This window comes from Grampus griseus, assembly GCF_964374135.1.
Source record: "Grampus griseus genome assembly, chromosome: 11".
Taxonomy (NCBI): domain Eukaryota; kingdom Metazoa; phylum Chordata; class Mammalia; order Artiodactyla; family Delphinidae; genus Grampus; species Grampus griseus.
Window position 1 is genome coordinate 56,015,701 of NC_139005.1, and position 17,825 is coordinate 56,033,525.

At 36.7% G+C, this 17,825-nt stretch overlaps 1 protein-coding gene across 3 annotated transcripts in view; it reads left to right on the forward strand.

Moving 5' to 3' along the window:
• The window catches only part of RAB3IP (RAB3A interacting protein), a 50,510-nt gene extending 33,413 nt beyond the window's left edge, over positions 1-17,097 (forward strand). For 2 of the 3 annotated variants that reach the window (XM_082666629.1, XM_082666630.1), the window contains exons 5-11: positions 760-837; positions 1,504-1,707; positions 6,238-6,366; positions 7,615-7,727; positions 11,177-11,276; positions 11,637-11,706; positions 15,905-17,097. In XM_082666629.1, coding sequence (XP_082522755.1) covers positions 760-837; positions 1,504-1,707; positions 6,238-6,366; positions 7,615-7,727; positions 11,177-11,276; positions 11,637-11,706; positions 15,905-15,987 — 777 coding nt within the window. In that variant the 3' untranslated portion in view covers positions 15,988-17,097. The remainder of the gene's footprint in view (positions 1-759; positions 838-1,503; positions 1,708-6,237; positions 6,367-7,614; positions 7,728-11,176; positions 11,277-11,636; positions 11,707-15,904) is intronic. The other variant, XM_082666631.1, reaches the window with a different exon arrangement.
• Positions 17,098-17,825: the final 728 nt, after the last annotated feature.

The window sequence follows — 17,825 nt, forward strand, 5'->3', positions numbered from 1 at the left end:
AATGTAAGCTCCTTAAGAGCAGGGACCTTGTCTCTTTTCCCAGTGTATTATCAGCACCTGGAACAGTACCTCATGAAGAGGTGTCATGACTAAGTGTTTGATGAATAAGTGATATATGAATAAAGGGGAATTAAATACCTAGAGTTTCATATTTGTGGTACTAAAAAGTTAAGATCTTATTAAACGGTTAACTCTGATTTGCCTTTTTAGATTGCTCTGCACAAAATTGTCATTTAATATCATTTTGTGAATACTTTTATTGGAAGCTCTAAGGTTTCTCAACTGTTATTCCTATAAACTGCAACATTATTGATGTGTTAATATTTTTGTCCCTTCTGTATGCCTTTGCTGTGGGTAGTAATATGAATGAATTGTGTGTGTGTGTGTGTGTGTGTCTGTCTGTGTGTGTGTATATACCAAATTATAAAAACCTAACTGCAAAGAAGTTGGATTTGACATATGGGTTATGTGTTTTCCTTCATCACATTTGCAGTCCTTACACAGGGATTGATCAGAATGATCAAACTCAACTTGGCTGCCTCAGTGGTAATAGATACTAAAAGAAGGTACCTATTCCTTATTCCTAATAGTTGGTCTGGCTGATGACAACTGCTATTTCAGCAGTTTACACTGGATACTTAATTTTAGGCAAAATTTTGTTAGTGTACCTTTGCCTCAATCATAGACACATGTTGAAAGATTTTTGAAAACAAATGCTAAATACTTTGTTTCCAAAATTTGAGATGTTAACTTTTTCAGGAAGCTCATAAGATGGTGAGAGAAGCAAATGTCAAGCAGGCAACAGCAGAAAAACAGCTAAAAGAAGCACAAGGAAAAGTAAGTTGCTGCTGCTTTTAATACTGTAAAGTGTAAAGAAATTAGTGATTACTATTTTAAAAATACCTTAACATTTATTGGATTTGTTCTGATTATAAAAGCAGTGCTTACTTTAGAAGATTTTTAAAACTACAGGAAACTATAAAGAAGAAAATAGCTACTACATATATATAATTAATAATGAATGTTTGGTGTCCATTTATATTAGAAGCAAATGATTTAGAGCCTTGTGAATCACATGTATTATCAAAAGGGTTACATAATCACATTTTAAAGTTAATATTTATTTTCTTAATTCACTAAAAAAAAGCCAACTGAAATGTTATCAGATTTTACTGTTTTAGGAACGAACAGCAACTAATCATAAGCTATTTTTTAATATATTTTGAAGATTTTGAAAATTCACATAAGTGAAATGTTAGACATTTTGATAATTTAAAAAATTTCATCTGATGTGAATAACAGCTGAATCCAGACTGTATGGAAACATAAAAAAACTTGGTTTAAAAAAAAAAAACCATTTGGTTTTACTTTCCTTTTATTAATCCATAGGAAATACAGATTAAACTTATATTTCATCTTTGAAAGTAACCAAATTGCTAACATTTAGCTGCATCTGTCATAAAACATATTCAGTGTATGTGACTGTGTTGATTTCTTTTCAAGATTGATGTACTTCAAGCTGAAGTAGCTGCATTGAAGACACTTGTATTGTCCAGTTCTCCAACATCACCTACACAAGAGCCTCTGCCAGGTGGAAAGACACATTTTAAAAAGGGGCATACAAGAAATAAAAGTACAAGCAGTGCTATGAGTGGCAGTCATCAGGACCTCAGTGTGATACAGCCAATTGTAAAAGACTGCAAAGAGGTAACTCGTCCAGGACTGTCCCCTCTGACTCTGTTGATACTTATTAATTCTCATCACTGAGGTGTTGGTTATGATTTTTGCCAGCAAAATTTTTAGTACAAAATATTCAGTATTAAGATGGGGGAGGCATTATCTAGAGCTGGCTGCTTTCAGGGATTCTTCATTTCCCTTCTCTACCTGGCTGACTTTGGAGTACCTGCTGGAAACTTGGTAAGTTTCTTAATCTCGATATTTCATTTAGGGAGCAAACTGTCATGTGTTGTATAAAGGAGAGTGGGTGGCTTTAATGCTATGACTAGTCAAAATTTATTGCTAGGGTGCTCTAGCAAAATATGAATATAAGAATGTGTGAAAATATTTAGGTGATTTTCTTGAAGAATGGCACATTGCTTTTACTTAAATTCTGGGAGAAGCAGAATTTTGTATCAGTAAGGTAGTCCTAGAGTTCAGATAATTAAGCAACAAAAAATAAAACTAATGGTAGCCTTATCATTTTTAAAGATATGTTATAAAGATAACTGAGATAATAACTGGAAATATTTTGAGGATTTTTGTTTTTGTTTTTGTTTTTTGCGGTACGCGGGCCTCTCACTGTCGTGGCCTCTCCCGTTGCGGAGCACAGGCCCTGGACACGCAGGCCCAGTGGCCATGGCTCACAGGCCCAGCCGCTCCGTAGCATGCGGGATCTTCCCGGACCGGGGCATGAACCCGCATCCCCTGCATCGGCAGGCGGACTCTCAACCACTGCGCCACCAGGGAAGCCCCTTTTTGAGGTGTTTTGAGTAAAATAGTTTTTACTTACATATGATGAGAAAACATTTCCAAGGGGATTGATCACTAATTAATGAGCAGCCTTCTCCCATTTTTTTCTTAAAAACTATATTTTACATTGTGAATTCAGGTTCATCATTATTCATCAAGAAGCTGTGTGTGCTTGTTCAGATTTTTGCATGGAAGCCAGGAGTTTATTAAATTGAATAACCAAGGTTGTTACTTATTTTAATTGAATTGCATTTTTAGTTATTAATTAAAAAGATGCTAGTGAGAGAGAAGTTCAGTACTTGGTCAAATCTGAATGTGACAAAATCTGAAATTCACATTGGTTTCTATTAAATATTTAAGAAGCTTTTTTAGTCATAACTTTAATTCTGATTTCTTTCAATTTAGATAGTATTTATTTTTTGGCTGCGTTGGGTCTTCGTTGCTGTGCGCAGGCTTTCTCTAGTTGCAGCAAGCAGGGGCTGCTCTTCATTGTGGTGCTCAGCCTTCTCATTGTGGTGGCTTCTCTTGTTGTGGAGCACAGGCTCTAGGCGTGTGGGCTTCAGTAGTTGTAGCACGTGGGCTCAGTAGTTGTGGCTCGTGGGCTCTAGAGCGCAGGCCCAGTAGTTGTGGTGCACGGGCTTAGTTACTCCACGGCATGTGGGATCTTCCCAGACCAGGGATTGAACCTGTGTCCCCTGCATTGGCAGGTGGATTCTTAACCACTGTGCCACCAGGGAAGCCCTAGATAGCATTTTTCATTGCTTGGTACAACTTGTATTTTTGCTATGGTTTCTCAGTGTGTGTAATTATGTACCTTTTTTCCCTATTGTCTACACTAAGAAAATTTAAATATTTTCTCATGGAAAATTTTAAAGTTTTGTTTTTAATTTACAAAATTCCTTAACATATGAATAGGCAGTATATAACTTTTTGCTTTCCACATATATCCTGTTTTCTGATACACGTGAAAAACTTGTCAAATAGTTTCATTAGACAGCGGAAACACATAAATTTGACTTGTGTAAGTCTTAGAAAACGATCTAACAATTGGAAGGAAAATGAAACATGTCCATGTTTCTGCAGAAAATGTGATGGGGGCATTTGGTCATAACGTATCTTCTGAAAGCATTTAAAACACACGTGCATGCATGCACACACATGTAATGAGGCAAGGCTTTGAGATCAAGTCACCCAGATGTCAACTTTTACTGATTTCTTGCTCTGTAACCTTGGTCAAGTTATTTTATTTCTCTAAACCCTAGTTTCCTTGTCAATAAATGGAGATTATAATATTTATCTTGCTCAGCTTTTAGGATTAAATGTTTGTGAAGTGCTTACCATAGTTCCTGACAGAGTCAGCTCTTAATAAATTAATTACTGCCTTTAATCTAGAATCTTTCCTTAGAACACTACTTACCTACTTTGAGCTTTATATCCATCAAAGGGTAGACTTTACAAAGAAAGTGAATTTGAAAATGTAAGTATTACTTATCTGCTAATATTTTTATCCTTTCACCTTTAGCTTTGATTCAAGGAATTTATGGATTGGGATGAAAAATATTCACATTGAGATTGCCATTATACACCTTAAAGGAAAGTCTGTAGGAAACCTGGGGTACAGTCAGCCTTTTGTTACTTTTGTGTAGACTCCCTGCACATCTGATTGAGCTGTGCTAGAGGCCATAGCTGCAGTCAGTGCTTCATTTATAGCGTATCCAGTGCTTCTGGCTTAGAGTGCCAGGCGAGTGAGAGACACTACTCTGTGTTTGGGTGGCTGTGGGTGGATGTAGCTTTGTATGTTGACAGGTAGTGTTGAGCTGGGCTGAGGGAATCTGTAGAGAAGAATACTTGGGAAAATTTATTAAATTGGATGGGTAGAGAAAGGACAACTGGAAGAGTGAATAGGAAGGTGGGTGCCAGCCTGGATCATTACAGATAATTCAGATGGTAGATACTGGATGTTGAAATGCCAAAACAATCTAAATAAATGTTATATTTTAAGATAGTCTATTTAGGAGGCTATGTGTGTGCTGCTTTTAGTCTTGCGGCTTATACAGTAAATATTTTGGAAATTCTTTTGGAAATGCCTTAAGGTAATAGCAGAAGAATTGGTGTCACTTTTGACCCCAAACGAGGTTTCACGGTTTAGTCAGTCTCTGTTTATTCAAACATGTTATTTTTAAATTCTTTTTTTTTAATTATTTAATTAATTTATTTTTGTGTGCGTTGGGTCTTGGTTGCTGCGCGGGCTTTCTAGAGTTGCAGCGAGAGGAGGCTGCTCTTCGTTGTGGCATGCAGGCTTCTCATTGTGGTGGCTTCTCGTTGCGAAGCATGGGCTCTAGGCGCACAGGCTCAGTAGTTGCGGCGCACAGGCTTAGTTGCTCCGCGGCACGTGGGATCTTCCCGGACCAGGGCTTGAACCCATGTCCCCTGCATTGGCAGGTGGATTCTTAACCACTGCGCCTCCAGGGAAGCCCCTCAAACACTTTATTTAATTAACTTGGCTCCAAATTACTTTTTGATTATTTTCACAAAAGACTTATCATCTTTTGTATTCAGAACAGTGTGCACTTGTATCTTTTTTTTTTAATTTTTTTTTGCGATACGTGGGCCTCTCACTGTTGTGGCCTCTCCCGTTGCAGAGCACAGGCTCAGCGGCCAAGGCTCACGGGCCCAGTCGCTCCGCGGCATGTGGGATCTTCCTGGCCCGGGGCATGAATCCGTGTCCCCTTCATCGGCAGGCGGACTCTCAACCACTGCGCCACCAGGGAAGCCCTGCACTTGTATCTTAAGGGGAGCTCCAACATTGCTATTATTTTTTTTTGGCGAGGTGGATAATAGTAGTGTCCTTGGACACCATAGTGGATACATTGAAAAGTGCCAGCTAGTCATTTGGGAGTTTGGATTGTTTTTTTAAAAGAAAAATTGCGGGGCTTCCCTGGTGGCGCAGTGGTTGAGAGTCTGCCTGCCGATGCAGGGGACACGGGTTCGTGCCCCGGTCTGGGAGGATCCCACATGCCGCGGAGCAGCTGGGCCCGTGAGCCATGGCCACTGAGCCTGCGCGTCCGGAGCCTGTGCTCTGCAACGGGAGAGGCCACAACAGTGAGAGGCCCGCGTACCGCAAAAAAAAAAAGAAGAAGAAAAGAAAAATTGCTGCAATGGAATATTACTCAGCAATAAAAAAGAATGAAATATTGCCATTTGTAGCAACATGGATGGACCTAGAGATTATCATACTAAGTGAAGTAAGTTAGAAAGAGAAAGACAAATATGATATCACTTATATGTGGAATCTAAAAAAAGATGCAAATGAATTTATTTACAGAACAGAAACAGACTCACAGACGTAGAAAACAAACTTACGGTTACCAAAGGGGAAAGGACGGGGGAGGGATAAACTAGGAGTATGGGATTAACAGACATACATTACTATATATAAAATAAACAACAAGAATTTACTGTATAGTACAGGGAGCTATATTCAGTATCTTGTAATAACCTATAATAGAAAAGAATCTGAAAAATATATGTATAACTGAATCACTTTGTTATATACCTGAAATTAACACAATATTGTAAATCAACTATACTTCAGTTAAAAAAAAAGAAAAATTACAACTGTGTATTATAACTAATCAAGAATGGTTCAATTATTATTTTAAATAAAGAGTATTTCTTTTTCAGTAATATTTAAATTAGGTTTCAGTTTTATAAAGTTATTTTATGTTTGTACTTTTTAAAAAGTTATTTTGTGTTTTCTTTTGTCAGGCTGACTTATCCCTGTATAATGAATTCAGATCTTGGAAGGATGAGCCCATAATGGACAGAACATGTCCTTTCTTAGACAAAATCTATCAGGAAGATATTTTTCCATGTTTAACCTTCTCAAAAAGTGAGGTAATTAAAAACACATTTTAACAGAAATGCATTAGAGTTGTTCCTATATCTTTTACTAAGTCATGTTACATATTTTAATATCTCTTACATAAATAAGTTATAAAGTGTCATATTTTACCATTTTATCCATTCCATATTAGGATCGTAATAATTTCTTGGCATTCCCTTACTGAACCTCTTTCCTTATTTGAGCAGAGGATCACTTATGCTGCAGTGTGTTGCATTGGAGTGAAGTATTAAATATGTAAGGGGGTAGGACTTAATTTTTAGTCCAAGGTTCAGTGCAAGGGAAGTTATGTACACTCTAAAGTGTTTGTTGGGTTTATCTGTATGTGATTAAAAAGAAGTCCTAATTAGTTTCTTCATCTTTAAAACAGGGGGAAAAAATGCCTTCCTTGCCTGTGTCACAGGATTGTTAAGATAAAATGAAGTGAATTAAGTAGATAGAAAAATTTTTTTTTAAAATACTACACGGCAGTATACAAATGTAAGGTCATAATTTTAATTTGTTCTTACATGTGGAAAGTTTGTCTACAAATATCCTGTTAATCAGTGTTTGAGAAAGTTAATCCTAAGAGTCTTTTGTTAAGTCTTTAGAGGATTTAATTATATAACACTGCTTGTAAGGAAAAGTTAAGATGAACGGTAAAATGCTTTTGATATGTAGATATGTCAGTCATTGTGGCTCTGGTTTTAGGTAGGCTGTTCAGTATGAGTAATCTTGCCAGAATGAAATTTGTCTGTTTCATCAATTGTTTATCAGTTACTACTGTCTCCATCTGGGCATTTAATATTTGATAACTCAGTTAATTCTTTTGTAGACTCTTGTGCACATAAATACATGATCAGTAAATATATAGCTATAATTAACACATATTGCTGTGTTATGAATGACCAATAGGAAAAAATAATGCATAAATTTAGCAAAATAAAGCCTTAGGATATTCATTGTGAAGTGACGTAACCAGTGGATGTTAATTGTGGGTAAGGGGTGGCGTGGAATTAATGTCTTTAATCTCCTTCTAGATAATAAAAGTTATTTAGCTATAACTGAATTGCCTTTCATAACAATGTTTGAATTATAAAAGAATTCAAACCGAGATTATGTGGTTTCCTTCTTTTTCATTAGCTAAGGCAAATCTAGTGGACCTTGGGAGAAATAGTTTTTAAAAACCAGTTTATTATAGAATAGAATTTTTATATTTTCCTGCCAGCATAGCATCTAATACTTCTTTGTTTTTTTTGAAGTTGGCTTCGGCTGTTCTGGAGGCTGTGGAAAACAATACTCTAAGCATTGAACCAGTGGGACTACAACCTATTCGATTTGTGAAAGCGTCTGCAGTTGAATGTGGAGGACCAAAGTATGTTTTCAAAACCATGTCTTAGGGAAGATACTGAGCTTTTAAAATTTTATGTGTTGTAGTTATTTAATATTTTCTGGTTTTAAATGTTAAATCTCTTGTCAGTTTTCTATTTAAAGTCTGTGCAGCCCAAAGACCAATCCCTGGGCAGTGTGGGGATTTCAAATTTAGCATCAGTGGAGAGCCCTTCTAATTACAAACGTATATGTGGGATCCAGGTAGATCAGGTGTTAGAAACTTCTTTAAAAACCGCATGTTATAATCCATTAGTTGATTATGAAATCTCTTTAGTGGGTCATAAGCAGAATTTTTGTTTGTTATACTTATATGTACAGCTGTGTGTTCTGGGCTTTTGTGTAAATTATTTCTTTTTGAGGCTTGCCATCAAAAATAGTTTGAGAAGACAGTGAATTAGACCAAGTCTTACCAAGCATGAAAACAGGGTACCAGAAGGCTTGGTTAGTCCTATCCTTTACTACTCTTGCTATAAAACTTTCTCACTTTGGTAAGTAAACAGCTCTGTCTCCCATATGTGAGAGATATTTGGCAGTTTTATACCTTCAGGGGTGACTCCCACACTTCGTAGCAGGGCAAGCTGTCTTCCAACTGGTCCTGGGAGGAGGAAAGACTGAAACCAACAGTACATAAAACGTTTGCCACAGCTGTTTAAAAAGTGACTTCAAAAGATTTTGAGGAAGCTGCTTAGTTGGTGGTGAAGAACTAGATCGGTATAGGGGACCGAAGAGCCCGAGAGAGCTCACAGCAAGCAATAATTGAATCCCATCAGGCCATTTTGAAGGCAGAGGAGGAAATAGCTGGTTGAGATTAACTACTAGGTCTGTTAAAGCCAGTCGTAGGAGTTGTGTAGTTCTTGTTTCCTGTTATGCACGTCACACTCTCAGCAGCATCACACAGTGTTGGTATTTGGGTAACTTAATCCTGTATTTGCTCTGTGAGCCACACGTCTACCTAGAGTTATGTCCTGTTTGACACTCCCCCATGCCACACCTGTAGTATGGTGGCCTCTGAATTTTGGGGAAGAGATTTTCATTCCTAAATTCTATCCTTCAACAAACACCTGGGTATTTTTATCCTGGTCATTAATACTTTTTGTACTTTTAGTTTCTATGTTATACCTTATTTTAAATATAGCAGTTTTTACTGTAGGATTTTAAATTTATACTTGCATTATATATCACACATTAAACATGTGCAAATGATAACAAATCAGAGTCTCAGTTAAAGTAGGTTTTTACAGTATTTTAGTAAAATAATTATACAGATTAGGTTTAGAGAATAATTTACATCGTTAAGAATATTGTTGTTCTTGTGGGCATGGGGCCAGAAACCAAGGTGTTTGTGGTGCATATTGTGTGGAGAATACTAAAGAAGACGTTGTCCTCTTTTATGAAACGTGAAGTATGGCTCTTGTGGATGAGGTTATCAAGATAAACACTAAACGAATGGCACAGTGCTCGGGGAATTTTGTGGAAGGCAAGATCATTCTACTGGTGGTGATCAGGGACTGTTCTTGGGATTTGATTTGATCTGGGCTTTTGAAGCATGGGTGGAATTGGGGAGATAAGGAACAGTGCATATGACTGAATAAAGGAACAAGAAAACAGTGTGTTCAGAGGATGGTGAGTGTATGGAGAGGGAAGATGTGAAAAAAAGGAATTAGAGGTGACTGATTAGAGGGATACCGTGAGCTTTTGGACATCAGTAGGAAGGGCTCTGGTTTTGGAAACAAGATGATACGTCTAGATTTAGACACGTTGACATCCCTAAGTGAAAATGGCAAGCAAGGATTTGAAATGTTGGGACTAGAGCTGTTAAGGGATACTGAGGTAGTGTGGCATGTTAAAAAAAACATTGGAATTAGAGGTCAGAAGACTTAGTGTTGAATCCTGGCTCAAATAAAAATATATTGGCTTTAGAAATGAGATAACTTAAACACTTTTTTATTATTTTAAAAGTTGATACTTAAAACCACTTTACCTGAGTCCTTTCAAAATTAGAAAAATAGTAGACAAACAGGTATGTCTGCTTCCAAAAGGTGATTTTTATCAGTTTGATGGTTACTTTTTTCTCTTGTGTAAATTGTGCTTAAAATAGTATAGTTCCAAAGACTTTTACCACTTGTGCCTTAAATTTCTTGATTGTCTATCCTCCCCAAGCTAGTAGTTAGTACTTTTAAATATTGTTATAGATCATTAAAGGAATTTTCTAATAAAGGAACAATGAGGCTAAATCTCTTTGAAAAGGTAAGAATTCTTTTGTGATTTGAATGGCCACTTCCAGAATTACCCTTTTAAATGCACATTCTCCGTGTGTTTGCTTAATATGGAGGCACATTTGTATCATATTTCTGGTAAGTATAGCTGAAAATTAACGTTCATTTAATATATTTTTCTTTATTATATAATTTATAATGTTGTATAAAATGCTATTGGCCACTTTATGTTACTTAGAGCTACACTAATTTTGCATTGACAAGGAATGATAGCTATCTTCAGTCAAGCTTCTAATTTAGGAGGTTGACACCTGGGCTGCTGTGAGTCCAGCCTGATCCTGTTGAGCAGTGGAGTGACGGGTGGCCTGTCACTTAACCAACAGTCATTGAATGTCTGCTGTGTGCCGGGCCATGCTTGGTGCCAGGCATTTAAAGATGAATAAAATACATTTACTGTTCTCAAGAGGCTTTCAGGGGGACTTCCCTGGCAGTCCAGTGGTTAAGACCCTGCACTTCCAGTGCAGGGAGTGCAGGTTCAATCCCTGGTCAGGGAACTGAGATTCCACATGCCAAGTGGTGTGGCAAAAAAAAAAGAGGCTTTCAGCCTAATCGCAGCCAGAAAGCCCTCATACCAAATTTTACATGTTGTAGTATTCAAAGAGAAAGGTTGGTATGTCTAAATGTAGTGTACCCTTGGTGTAATTGTTAAGATTCGGTGTATTTGTACGGTAGCTTATTCCTTTGTACTTCTTAGGCCTAGGTGCCACGTTAAATGCATATGCACCAACCCAACACACCAAAAAGCATCCCATCTGGAAGCTGTTCTCCTGCAAAGCTGTCAATAACATGTTTTGAGACCTAAGCAGTCACTTTTAAGTTTTTTTCAACTGAGAGAGAAGTTGAAGTCCCAATGGAAAGCTGAGAGCTGCCCTGCAGCTGATTACTCATTTGTAAATGTGCCCCAGGACATATATGAACACATTTAGCTTCTATTTCTAGAACCATGGTTAAAGCTATGTCTGTAAGCTTATACTAGAATGTAAGCCCCAAAGGGCAGGGCTTTTGTCTTTTTCATCATTATAGTCCAGCATCACAAAGTGCCTGGTACATGGTCGGTTCTCAGATATTAGTTGTCTTAATGAATATACAACTTGTCCAGAAGGTAGAGGCAAAATGCTTTTAATTTAAAAAACTAAAATTTATCCTTGTTTTACAGAAAATGTGCTCTCACAGGTCAGAGTAAGTCCTGTAAACACAGAATTAAATTAGGGGACTCAAGCAATTATTATTATATTTCTCCTTTTTGCAGATACAGGGTAAGTAATTTAACCACAAATTTCTTTTTTTAATTAATTTATTTATTTTTGGCTGCATTGGGTCTTTGTTGCGGCGCGTGGGCTTTCTCTAGTTGCGGCGAGTGGGGGCTACTCTTCGTTGTGCTGCGCGGGCTTCTAGTTGTGGTGGCTTCTCTTGTTGCAGAGCATGGGCTCTGGGTGCGCAGGCTGCAGTAGTTGTTGCTCATGGGCTCAGTAGTTGTGGCTCAAAGGCTCTAGAGCTCAGGCTCAGTAGTTGTGGCGCACGGGCTTAGTTGCTCCTGATTAACCACAAGTTTTAATAAAGCTTGCTTTGATGTGAGATATTTGACTGTTTAACATTTTTTTTTCTTTTTGGCATAGATCACTTCTGTATGTAACTTTTTCACGTATATTCGATATATTCAACAGGGACTTGTGAAACAGCAGGATGGTGAGTGTTCTTAATTCATTATAAAATATTTGCATGAAATTCAGTAAAAAGTATGGAACATAATAGTAAGCGCAAGTCAGCTTTATCATTGGTACATTTTTATTGAATCTCTTTTGTAGGTCTAATAAAATGTGTGAAGAATTTGGGAACAAATGCATCTTTTAAACATGTTGTATTTAATCCTTATATTTGCCTCATTTTACTCTAATTTTAAGCAGGATCAGTTTTAACTTTTAAGGGGTATATGATAAACCAGATGGTAAGTGTGAGAGGAGCATAAAGCCCATTGAATTTACTCCTTAAGAAATAAAAATGAACAAGCTCTAGACATGGTCAGATTTATTTTATTTTATTTATTTTTTAATAGATTTTTTAGTTTTGGCCATGCCACGTGGCATGTGGGATCTTAGTTCCCTGACCAGGGATCAAACCCATGTCCCCTGCAGTGGAAGTGCAGAGTCCTAACCACTGGACCACCAGGGAATTCCCCAGATTTATTTTAATTACTGGAACCCACAAGGCACTAACAATAAATTTTTTTCTGTATTTTTCTACTATCATGTGTAAGTTAATAAAGCAGTCCTGAGCATAGTTCTGAGTGGAATAAAGATGACTGTGTTCTAAATCAGCTGAGACATGCGGATGATATATCCAGGATAGTCAGCCCAGGACTCTGCTGGATATTTTTTAATGTAGTCTTTCATGGCATTTTTAATGTAGTCTTTCATGATTACTTATGGTTTTATAGCCGAATGTCTTAAATACCAGGCGTAGAAACTAATATGGCCTGACAGCTCAAAAGCAGTGTTTGTTTTGTGTTTTTTCTTTAAATATGTATCATTGTTTTAAAACAGAAATAGCAGATACTAGGCTAGGGACAAGTCCATGCCAATTTTGTATTTGAAGTTGTGGGAAATTTTCCTGTTTTTGTTTTTCTAAACATTGAAAATTTTCTTATACTTAAAAACTAGTAGATGCCTACTATCTTTCTGTCATGTAAACGAGTGAATCTTAATTCTTTGGAAAAATCAGTCGTGTTGATAAAAACTTAGTTTAGCGTTTTCAAGCTCTAGTACGTTGAAAATAGTCATTTATTTATAATCCCATATAATTAGGTTTTAATGCATAAAAGAAAAGAGGTGAAACCTGTCTCTAATTAACGTTGAATTTCAAAAGGCCACAGAGCATAAAAGCAGTCTTTAAACTATACAGTACTTTTTATGACTTTAATAAAATTTAAATCTTTTTTAATACCTATTGGTAGATAATATGATTTAAGCTGAAGAACAGATGATTTGTGTTGTCAAGCATATTTTTTCTCCTTGTTAAAAAAAGAAGTTTTATGTAAAAGAATGAAATTAGAGCACTCCCTAACACCATACACAAAAATAAACTCAAAATGGATTCGAGACCTAAATGTAAGACTGGACACTATAAAACTCTTAGAGGGAAACATAGGAAGAACACTCTTTGACATAAATCACAGCAGGATCTTTTATGATCCACCTCCTAGAGTAATGGAAATAAAAACAAAAATAAACAAATGGGACCTAATGAAACTTCAAAGCTTTTGCACAGCAAAGGAAACCATAAACAAGACGAAAAGACAACCCTCAGAATGGGAGAAAATATTTGCAAACGAATCAGCGGACAAAGGATTAATCTCCAAAATATTTAAACAGCTCATGCAGCCCAGTATTAAAGAAACAAACAACCCAACCCAAAAACGGGCAGAAGACCTAAATAGACATTTCTCCAAAGAAGATATACAGATGGCCAAGAAGCACATGAAAAGCTGCTCAACACCACTAATTATTAGAGAAATGCAAATCAAAACTACAATGAGCTATCACCTCACACCACTTAGAATGGGCATCATCAGAAAATCTACAAACAACAAATGCTGGAGAGGGTGTGGAGAAAAGGGAACCCTCTTGCACTGTTGGTAGGAATGTAAATTGGTACAGCCACCATGGAGAACAGTATGGAGGTTCCTTAAAAAACTAAAAATAGAATTACCATATGATCCAACAATCCCACTATTGGGCATATACCTAGAGGAAACCATAATTCAAAAAGACACATGCACCCCAATGTTCATTGCAGCACTATTTACAATAGCCAAGTCATGGAAGCAACCTAAATGCCCATCGACAGACAAATGGTTAAAGAAGATGTGGTACATATATACAATGGAATATTACTCAGCCATAAAAAGGAACAAAATTGAGTCATTTGTTGAGACATGGATGGATCTAGAGACTGTCATACAGAGTGAAGTAAGTCAGAAAGAGAAAAACAAATATCGTATATTAACACATGGATGTGGAACCTAGAAGAATGGTACGGATGAACTGGTTTGCAGGGCAGAAGTTGAGACACAGATGTAGAGAACAAACGTATGGACACCAAGGGGGGAAAACCGCGGTGGGGTGGGGATGGTGGTGTGCTGAATTGGGCGATTGGGATTGACATGTATACACTGATGTGTATTATATTGATGACTAATAAGAACCTGCAGTATAAAAAAACAAAAAGACAACTAATACTAAACTTTCTTTGGGTTATTTGTATGGAAATATGTTAATATAAATGTTTCAGACATTACATGAAATTTCTAAAAATCTTATCTGTGCTGCTATAATGTTATAAGTCATAATTCTAGTTATTACTTTAAAATGTATGTCTCAGAAACAACTAAATTTCCTTGTCAATTGCATTATTATGAACTTTCATCAGATCTTTAACCATGGTCATTTTTAAGTCTTTTGTCATTTACAGACAGTTCTGGGTGTACTCTGATGCTTTTGCAAAAATGTTCCTATAAAAGGGTTTCATCTTCAATGAATTCATGGAAAAGACTCTGACAAGTACAGGTTTCTGGTAACTGATCCATCCATACTGCTGAACTGAATGAATGAGCATTTTCAGAACTCTAATGGAAAACTGATGAATTCATAAAAGTGCTAACAAAAGGTCAAGATGGAAAAAAAAGTTACATGGGACTGAGTGAACTGATGAGGATGATTATAATTTTTGTGACTTTCTGTTTGAATAAAAAAAAAGAAAAGAAAAAAGAAGTTTTTGTAGGGAAGAATGAAAGGTACTCTACTTTGTGAAAACAGGAAGAAGGGATCATGAGTGGTTGTGGTGATGGTGATAAAAGTGATATCTTGTCTGGTTCCTCTTACCCTTTCACTTCACAGCATTTGTTACACATTGTATACTGAGTGGGTTTGTAGTAAATTACTGTTAATTTTACAATCTGTTTATTATCTGTGCCTTGTGCTAAAAGGGATTTAAGGCAGTTAAATATAAAGCAGGGTTTCTCAGCCTTGGTACTATTATTATTTTAAACTGGATAATTCTTTGTTGTGGGAGGCTGTCTTGTGCATTGTAGGATGTTTAATAGCATCCCTGGGCTTTACTCACTAGATGCTAGTAATGAAAAATATATCCAGACATTGCCAAATGCACACCTGGGGACACATTCTCCCAGGTTGAGAACCACTGATCTAAATCAATCTAATCTGATAATATGTCAGAGAGAGACCTTTTATTATCTAAAACATAGAGCAAATTTCTTCCCACTTATAGAGGGGACTTTCAGAAGCACAGATAATTGAAATTTACAGTTCATCCTCTGCATTTATTTTTATTTCTAATTGAGCCATACACAGAATCTTTCCCTATTATTACTCACAAAGAATGTTACTAAGTTCTCTGGGCTGTCTCTTGTTTTCCTTTTTTTTTCCTGTTTACTCTGTTGGTTTTAATGAAAAGTGAAAAATGGCCAAGATACAGCAAACTATAGCAAGAAGATGCATAAGTTAGATAATAACTCTTGTGTAATTGAGCATTGAGTGTAGTTACTCAAGAAGGCAGCAGCATTGCCAGTTACTCAGGACATTGAGATGCCTACCTTCTTTTGGGCTAAAATGGTAGTCAGTCATTGAAGTATCTAACAAATCGTTGTAGCAAAATTGGTAAATACTGCTTATTTATTCGTAAAACTGGGATGCTCACAAGTACATGGAGAAGTTAGTGTGAAGCAGTGATAGCATGTCTAAGCATTAGGTACATCATTAGGAGATGCCCAACTGGCATTTCAGCTAATCTTAAATTTTCAGTGAAACAGATTAAAAATAATTAAGATAATAGTTTATGATTTATGTGTTTCTCTTTTCTGTTTGTATAGTTGATCAAATGTTTTGGGAAGTTATGCAGTTGAGAAAAGAGATGTCATTGGCAAAGCTGGGATATTTCAAAGAGGAACTGTGATGCTCTGCCTGGGACCATGCATGAACCTCCCTGAAGACCTGGAAAATGACTGAATATTTTTATGGTTACTTGATATTTATTTCCTTTCAAGGAGTGGGTCCAAGACTTTTTCCCTCTTTTGCAAATTACACTGAAAAGTACTATGATTTCTTTTAAACTGACCTATGCTGTGTTTGCTTATTTAGTTGAACACACTATAAAGAATTACAGGTGTACTAGTGATTGTAATTTATAGTTGCAAAAAAAAAGCTAAATAAATAAATATTAGATTGAGTGTATTTTTGCTTTCTCTTCTAGCTCTGACATGATATATAGGGTCAGCTGAATATATTGAATTGTAGTTTTCAAACTTCATAGCAGCCTGCAAAAGACAAGAGAAGGGTAAGTGAACAGGATCAGCTTCCTCCCCCCCCCCACTACAATGACTCTATTTTTGTCTGTTTTATATGTTAGGATTGAAAAACATTTTATTTAAAGAAAGATTTCTTCTGAAAAGAAAGTTACTTTTATTCATTCTGTTCTCTGTAACTTAAAGAATCCCTTTATTATGGTGATTAATAGAGGACAATCACATTTTATTCTAGAGATGCATTCTTGAACATCTTGATGTAGTGTATTTATACTTTACATACATTGAGCACTGTAGTAATCATTGAAAGGGTATAAAGATAAATTAGGAGTTTGATGTGTGCTCAGGGGAGTTGGAAAGGGTGTGGGTTGAAAGAGTGATACTTGCAAAGGATACACTGATCCCAGAGCCACTCGATCTGTCAGTTTCAAATTGTAAAACAAATGGTGTGGAAAAGCAAAAAGAAGAAATGAGAAACCACTTTAGTCCCTCCATCTAGAGAAAGCTACTCAATATTTTTGAAGAATAGACTTTCAGATATTTTCTACCTATGTATGTACATTTCTGAAACAAAAAGTAGACTTTCTTTTTTTTTTACTTAAAAATTCTACAAATCTGGATCAATGTAAGGTTTTGATGATAGGATGTTAACTAATTGTGTTTGGACATTAGTTTGTTTTAAATTTCTTTTTCTTGTCATAATGCTGTGATGAGGATCCTTTTGTATACTTCTTGGAACATTGTTGGCTTATTTCCTTCATGTAGATGCCTAGAAGTAAAATTGTTGGGTCAAGCAAGGTACATGTGTGTTTTAAAATATTTGATCTGCATTGCCAAATTGCCATCTAGAAAAGTTGAACCAGTTTATATTCACAGCAGATGTGTGTGAGAGAACTGGTGTTCTGAAGGTGGTATTACTTTCAGTCCTGTCTCAAAGGTTTGGTCAGCCTTACGTATAGAAGACTCAGTCACCAGGATGGATGGAAGCGCACAGACAAAAGGATATTTGAGAATGGTATGGTAGAAACCATCATTACCATGCCCAGCTCAAGAATATGAAATTGAACATGAAAAGAAATTTGAATTTTATGTCTTGATAGTTCATGTGAGGGCATAATAAACATGTGCTCAGACTTTCAAAGCTTCAGAAGATTTTCCACACAAAGATGCAAATTAAAAACACTTTGGGGGGACTTCCCTGGTGGCACACTGGTGAAGAATCTGCCTGCCATTACAGGGGACTCGGGTTTGAGCCCTGGTCTGGGAAGATCCCACATGCCACGGAGCAGCTAAGACCGTGTACCACAACTACCGAGCCTGTGCTCTAGAATCTGCGAGCCACAACTCCTGAGCCCACGCGCCACAACTACTGAAGCCTGCATGCCCTAGAGCCCGCATGCCGCAACTACTGAGCCTGTGTGATGCAACTACTGAAGCCCATGCACCTAGAGCCTGTGCTCCACAAGAGAAGCCACTGCAATGAGAAGCC